Here is an 8,319-nt window from a genome sequence, read left to right as displayed (position 1 = left end):
TGTAACGCCAAAGTAATTACTGAATCACATTACTGAACACCACTTCCATGTTGTATACTGCCCGTGACCTTTAAAAGGTGCCCAGCCACCTTAAATAACTATTTTCCTGGAACATAGTAGCATACATGACAGGTAAGTTGTATTATTGTATTATGTATTATATTTTATTTTACCTGTATTGCTATAGCTAGTTTGTTGGATTTCAGCTTATGGCCAAACAAATTACAATGAAATTAACTATATTCAATTTTGATTGAAATATGTATTAACAGTTTGCAGAATTACAGTACATTTCAAGCACAAACTCAATACAAAGACGGATCCAGTTAGCCAAACAAGATGACCACTAGTTTGTAGAATGGGCTGGCTTATATAATGTAATATAATATTCAAAACATGTTCCAAGTTGGATCAATGTTGTTTGATTCCTGCATACGTATTGAATAAAGAACTGTTTGCTGAAACTCCATGTTCTTGGGATGGTTTCTAGATCATGCACTTCACTTCGCTTGCACAACATTCCTAATATTGGAACTTTTAGACCTCCGCATCTGCAGAAAAGAAATTGACAAAATACATTTAGACAGATGTACAGTAGAAAAATACAGTATGTATTGTCACTGTTGATCATCCGTTGACAGCAAATGTCAGTACAATTAAGTACATTAACCCATTTAAAGAGTCTCCATTTGGGCTAAATCTATAGTGCAGTTTATGAGGATTTGGTTCTGCATAAGCTGCAGCCTTTATAGTGTAGGTCTATTTTCTGGTATAGACAACCACTGCAATATAGGCTAGTAGGTTGCAATAGGCATACTTGCTCAATGTGCTAACAATATTATGTTGATATATCCCTATGACGTCACCTTTTCCCTAAAACATGTGAAGCAGCTCAGAAAAGTGTGGGAGATACTTACACACACATGAGTAAGCCACCTCCATGTACTTGAAAGTGCCAACACAGGGGTCTCCAAACACTGAGTTGCTCACATTGATGGTACATTTATTCTTTCCATTACAGCTGTGGAAGCAGGAAAGGAAAGGCCATGGATGATCAGAAATATGAGCACGTAACCACATTATACTCCTCTGGAGGTGCCCTGAGATGGGGATGAAAGGCAATCACATTCATATTTTCAAGTTCAAGTAAAGCAAGTAAGTTCAAGTGAAGCAAGCAAATTATCCATGCACTGCAAGCAGCAGTAGTCTGCTTGAGCAATAGTTGAAAGCTAGCACACACTCATTTAAAGTTTTATGTGGCATATTATTATTGATAGTGTGTTCCCAGACTAATGCGATTTGTTTGTCTACTTAGTATAATGGAGCATGATTCTATGTTTGTATACAATCCTCTCCAAATACATTTTAGTTTGGGATATTCATTCATGGTTCAAGGTGATCTTATTGTTACATCGTGTGTAGCCTACAGATACAAGGTACAGTTAAACATAGTAAACATCTATTTTGTTCGGCTCCTCTGACATTCTAGAAGCAGTAAACAGTAAACAAAAAGACAGGCACACACACACACACACACACACACACACACACACACACACACACACACACACACACACACACACACACACACACACACACACACACACACACACACACACACACACACACACACACACACACACACACACACACACACACACACACACACACACACACACACACACACACACACACACACACACACAGTAGAGGGTGATCTCTAGTTCTCTACATATAACTAGTTATTGGCTACATTAAATATCTTTGCTGAAAATAGCATGCAGCGTGTTGTGAGCTTGTTGATCTGCTGATATCCTGTTGTCTGGATATGCGAGACAATCAGTTAGCAATATATTGATTGATTACACATTTATATATATTTTTTTTTTCCTACACTCCTCAAACTGATATTGATCTGTACTGAAGTGTGAAGCAACACCTTTCAGCTACTTTGGTAGCCGGACTTGAGCAGTCAACGTTTTGGACTTGAGCATCAGGGCGTTGGTATGAGCATGTGGTCCGATCACGGCGACCATAATCTGCACCACGCACAGCGATGATCTGCCCTTCATCTGAGAGGAAGAAGGCAAGTACAGAGGGAGATAGTGAGATGTATCATGTAAGGGTGCAACAGTATGATTTGTAACAATAATAACCACTCATTTAATAAAATATATACCATTAATAATCAATCCCTATTTTGGATCATAGATCATCGTGTGTGTGTGTGTGTGTGTGTGTGTGTGTGTGTGTGTCCTATTATCTGTGTCCTATTATCCCAGTCCACTCCATGGACTGGTGGTCCAGCCTGACACATGCCCACAGACTGGGTGTTTGAGGGGGGGTTCGAACTTGCGATGCCTACGCTACTCCTTGTGCTCAATGCTCATGGAATGCTGGGGGACATGACATGCTTGTTGTATCGCCACTGAGGACATATTTGATTTTGTGGATGTAATTTGGGTGCACCTGAACTATTTATGTTATTATGCATAATGTTATTATGTGGACCACACACTGTATAAAAGAAAATGTCATGACTTACCACAATATAGGTTGGCCAAAGAATGCTCACATGCAACAACATGAACTGTAAAAGGATCATGATTTACATAGATTAGACATCACTTTCAGTGATTATTGTGTGAATATTCAGCTATTTCATTAGTGATGCAAGCACCCATGCTACTGACTTGCTGGGAGGCAGGTGTGGGTAGAGTCCAGGTATTTGAAGGTGCCAACGCAGGGGTCAGAAGAACGGAAGGCATTAACGCTCAGTTCACACACTTTCTTACCATTACACCTGGGGGTAGAACATACAGGTTCATACTGTGCATCTGCTGGAATGTAACTCACCGGTGGTAGTACTTTTAATCAAGTCCTTATTAAGTACAATTTTGAGATACTTTTAATTTACTGGAGTATGCATCTTTTATACTTTACTAAACTAAAGTACTCCAGTACACCACTAACCACCACCACAAAGTTCTGTAAAGTTACATTGCAGATTTATGATGGATTATTATAAGTTACTGCGAACAGCACATTAAGGAATTAAAATAAGCATATGATGACGTTAGCATTATGATGAACATATTTAATGCATTACTGTCACGGGGCAATTACTAGTCATTACAATTCAAGAAACTAATATGATTAGTCAGGAGGGCCTCTGACTGATCGGCAGGCGTCAGTCAACCCCCCGTCACCATGGCTCTCTCTCTCTCGGAACAGGTGTCAAACAAAAAAATATCTTGGCATGTATATCCTCTTTGCAGACTCACTTAACAAAATCAAATCGATTTTGGAAAAAAATAGCAACAATAACAGCCGCAACTACAAAATAAATAATTGTTAAACAGCAACACAAATGTATGAATTAAGTATAGGACTGTCAGTAATAGAAACATAAAAAGCACGACTAAGCATTTGAATAAAATGTTTCACCTAATCTCATAATTTTGAAATGATTGGAAATGTGTACCTTTGAGCAAGGACGTCTAAAGTGCCAATCTGAGAGCATGCTGTGTTAGCAAGCTGGGCAGGAGGTCTGCCCTCACCGCAAGTCTCTCCATCTGCACGTCCATACAATGCTTTTTCCACACTGATCACTCCATTCTCTGTTACACACAAAACAGATCAGGTGGTGGTGGTGTCAGGCAAAGTGAGAAAAAAACTAAGGGAGACTAAGAAACAATACTTTAGATTATTTTTTTATTCTTTATTGTTTTGATTGTCTTCATTGTTTTGATTATTGTTTTAATTTGGGTGACATTGTTGTATCAAATATTGCTTTGCCCTTCGGATTCACTGTAACCTCTTTTTCACTGTCTGTGCTTGCAATAATTTAAGTTTTGTACACTCAGTAGAGGGCTTGCACAAAATAATTATCACAATACTGTAATAAAGTACATTTACTTGTACTGTACTTACGTACATACATTTTACTTGAGTATTTATACTCAATAGTCCAGTTGTCCACTATATACATTTCAAAGACAAAATAATATGGTAGGCTACTTTTGTCTCCAAAAGTACAATATTTACAAGCTCACAACGTTGATCTAAATTTCTAATCCGGCTAGTAAAATACATTTACTGTGTAACAAAATGCTTTTTGCGACTGTAGGTTGCAGATTACTATGAAAACCTGCAATGCCCGTCTGTCGCTCCGTCACTGACGCTTCCATACAGTATGGTTGTCAGTAAATCATGCCTCGTGACGCCACGCCTCGGTACACGCTCCATATATGGCTGTCTCCATCTATGGCTGTCTCCATCTATGAAGATCACGACGCCTCGTGACACGCTCCTGAAGGTTGTCAGTCCGTCCATATGAAGATCACGACAATGTCGATCTGACGTCATCAAACTCTCTACACTCAAGACACGCTATATATGGCCATGAACCCTGGCATATAGTAGGGTTTGATGAGGGCCCAGGTAAGGCCAGGCCTTAACTTTCGGGCCTGTTGAGAACTCTAGTTTTCGCTGGCTGCCGGGCGCGGCTGCACTATAAGAGAGTGTCTTTATACTGGTAGAAATCACAATAGTCTTTAATTCAGGCCAATCAGAATACTGTTAATATACCGGTAGTATAAATTAATTCAATAAATGATTAATCATATACAGTACCACAACTTAGTCTATGAACGTTTTCTCCATTGTCACAGGTGATGAGTCTTTCTATAAAGAAAGTACACAGATATTGTAAATACAGTATCTTCATTCATATTTTTCCTCTCCACACACACACACACACACACACACACACACACACACACACACACACACACACACACACACACACACACACACACACACACACACACACACACACACACACACACACACACACACACACACACACACACACACACACACACACACACACACACACACACACACACACACACACACACACACACACACACACACACACACACACACACACACACACACACACACACACACACACACACACACACAATACTGCATACCTTGCCCGCCTGCATTTGTCACTGTACAGAAAGCGGCTGCCAGAACTGCAAGACAAATGTTGAGTAACAAATGTTACTCAAGAAATATTGTACAAATGTTACTCAAGATAACGCCTTCCGTTTTTTAGATGGTGGCCCTGCTTCAGTTTATATTACCCTTATTGTGATCGGCCTTCAATTGGCATTTAGCAGACAGTTTTAACCAGAGCAACTTACAAAGTGCAAACTACTGAGTAGTGGCATGAACCGTAATCAACAAACAGGGTAAATGGTGAAGTAAATGAATTGCAAAGAAATCAAGTGGTACAAAGAACAAAGTGCTGTAGAATATCAGATAAATCACAACTCTGTCTACTTTTCATATCATATCAAGAAGGACCTCTCTATTTGCCCGTGGACCCCCATCTGAAAATTCTTTCACAAATGTTTCTAAAATATCTGATCTACATGCTCACAAACCATCACATCAGGTACTTGTTAAATAGCCGAAGCATAAAATAGATTTTGATGCTACTGTATATAATATTGCTGGGGACGCCCTGGAAGCTTCCCAAAGACCTCTTAATTTAAATAAACCGACATATTGAATCTGCTAAATATGACTAGCATCTACCTGTAACAAAATAGGCAACATATAGGCAGTATAAAACCTTCAAACAATAAATATGACGGCCGCCCCCTCGCCTCCTCAGAAAACTATAGGGTCAAGATAAAAATCTTTACATTGAAACTATAATAGGATACCAAGTAATCAATGAACCTAGCATCCGTTTAGCAACTAAATTACATTTTAACATTGTGGTCAATTAACAAAAACAAGCCTAATAATAAAAACACGAGAACAAATGATCACGGTCTGGTCAGTCGCTAGCATCAATATCTAGACCAGAGCATGCCAACTTCATTTAACGCAATAGTATTATATCCAACCAGTCCAGTCAGTTGTACTGATTACTCACACAGTGAAGTGGTAAATCTAACCGGGAGCATGGCTTCAAAAAGACAGTGACACAAATACTGACTCAATCTGCCTCCCTCACTATTTATACAGTGAGTCGGGTCCACTTCTTGTTTTTTTAACCAGGCCTTGCACAATATAGACCGTTATCTGACACACATATATATGACCCTGGTTCATTATCAGGATATTATGACTGTTATCAGTCACAGCAGGAGTTTCAGGAAATAAAGTGGATTACTCATTACTTTACTGTAAGTCATTAGAATTTTATTGGAAACCTCTAGGTCTAGTTTACTATGAAAACCTGCATTTCATGTCAGTCAGTCACGCCTTGTGTCTGTCAGTCCGTCACGCCTCGTGACACACTCCATACAGTATATGAAGATCACGAGACTGACCTCATCAAACCCTGGATAGCTATATATGGAGAAGACTGCATGGATCATCACCTATATCTGCATATATGGAGCCGGCCAGCAATTCTACATCTACATCATCTAGCATCACGGACACCATGTTGATCTGACCTCATCAAACCCTTAGATCTCCATATATGAACCTTTCCCGGCCAGCCGGGGCGCCTGATGGAGGGGAAAGGAACTGGTCGGAATAACGTGTCCCTTCCACGCGCTACGTCCGGCTGGGGAAATTCCCCTCGGTCAAGTGAAAAGAAGCAGCTTGGACTCCTCATGAATAGATCGAAGGACGCATGAGGTCAGTCCGCTGCCCCCCCAGGTTGGCAGAGGAAGTGTAGCGCCCAGGATTACTTAGATAATTGGCACTGGGTGAAAAGAAAAACTGGGGAACCTTTCCCGGTCCTTGCACAATAGGCTGTAATCTGAACACAATAAGGTGACGCTTCTCAGAGTGCAGGTCTCCACCAGACCAGGTCGCCAATATCAGAGATTAGCTGTTCACAGTGAGAGAGACACAGACAAAAAAATCACTTGTGTGAAGTGAGGGGCGCATGCACTAGCTCGGCCACATGACGTCTTATGTTCTCATTTACTGCCCTAAACAAACATCGTAATTATGAAACCTTGCGTTTTTGACACCTAACCCACAATCCCAGTGACTGTCACGTCAACTCAAATCCCTGTCGCTCACCCCAGGCAAGCCCCCAGGTCATCGTGACCCAGGTGGATGTGTGCACACGCCGATCTGCCCCAGCAGAATGTACTCTGTACATTCAATACATTGCCCCCACTGCCACTCTTAGATCTCCATATATGGAGCTGACCTGTTCTGACATTCCATATCTTGATCTGACCTCATCACATGCACCCTGTACACTCAAGATACGCTCCATATATGGCCAGGGCAAGGTCGCGTCACTGCTTGTGACGTCCTCAGGCGTTAAAATATACCTACTACTGTACCAATCGTAAAAGTACTCAACATGCAGAATGACCCATTTAGTAATCATAATGAGCATCGCGCCTGTCACAGACATGCGCAGAGCAAGTTCAGTCAGGAAACCTCAGAGCAGTCGCTGCCGGCCATTAATTGGGCAGACTCAGTCTCAGCATCACGCTCTCATCCACATGATTCACTCAGCCAATCACACACTCACTCCATCTTCATACCGGCTACATAAACTGGAAGGTTTGCACTCTTCCACCTGCTTGCTTGCTGCTGCTATATCTGCTGCGCTGCTGCTGTATATAAACCTTGCTGCTCACCCTCCTCCACCCACCCCAGCTACCTCCTATCGTTTTGGATCTACTGTTTAGGTACGGGGGATTCGGAGTCCCTATGGCCGGGACTGATGCACTTGATCTTAGTACGTAAAAAGCAGATTCAATTCATCGCCAAACCATAATAAACATATTGCTCATTTATATTCAATAAATATCTATTCCATCCATCCTTGAGTTGTCGTGACTGAATTATTTAACTGTGATTTGTAATACATGAATGTTCGAGTAAATATATTTGCCTCTGAGATGTAGTGGAACAAAGTATACAGTATAGAAAAAAGTACAGTGGCTTATAAAAGCACATATTTACTTTTTTCTGCGCTGGTCAAACTAGACCCTGCCCGTAACTTAAAACAATGTTTGAATCTGAGCTGTAGTTTACAACTTGGGGATTATTTTGTCCCAAGTCTCAATGAGCTTTCACTCTGCCTTTGCCCTTAATTGCTCCCCCTGCCTCTTTGAGCCGTGTCCTCTCTGTGGGCATGCGGTTTGACATTCTAGCACAGTGCTGTCCGTCAGTGCTTGACTTTGTCTAATTGCTCACGATGAGAATAATCAATAGGAGGATGCTGCCTCGTGGAGCGCTGCTGAATCCTAGTGAGCTGCACCGCTGTGGTATAGAGGAGGCACCTTGAATCCATCCTCTCTAGACCACCAC

General features: G+C 41.1%; 1 protein-coding gene across 1 annotated transcript; it reads right to left on the bottom strand.

Annotated features, from left to right (window-relative positions):
* Positions 1-203: 203 nt before the first annotated feature.
* LOC308324072 (L-rhamnose-binding lectin SML-like) lies at positions 204-5,998 on the bottom strand. The gene is made up of 9 exons (XM_080775989.1): positions 5,960-5,998; positions 5,001-5,045; positions 4,636-4,686; positions 3,485-3,620; positions 2,694-2,803; positions 2,546-2,590; positions 1,940-2,072; positions 918-1,021; positions 204-551 (listed from the first exon to the last, which is right to left on the bottom strand). Exons 1-9 carry the CDS (start codon positions 5,988-5,990, stop codon positions 538-540), a joined length of 669 nt encoding a protein of 222 aa, XP_080632115.1. The 5' UTR covers positions 5,991-5,998; the 3' UTR covers positions 204-537.
* Between the last annotated feature and the right edge of the window lie 2,321 nt (positions 5,999-8,319).

This window comes from Protomyctophum bolini (assembly GCF_963924005.1).
Source record: "Protomyctophum bolini genome assembly, chromosome: 11".
Lineage (NCBI taxonomy): Eukaryota > Metazoa > Chordata > Actinopteri > Myctophiformes > Myctophidae > Protomyctophum > Protomyctophum bolini.
This window is presented reverse-complemented; position numbering and strand designations above follow the sequence as displayed.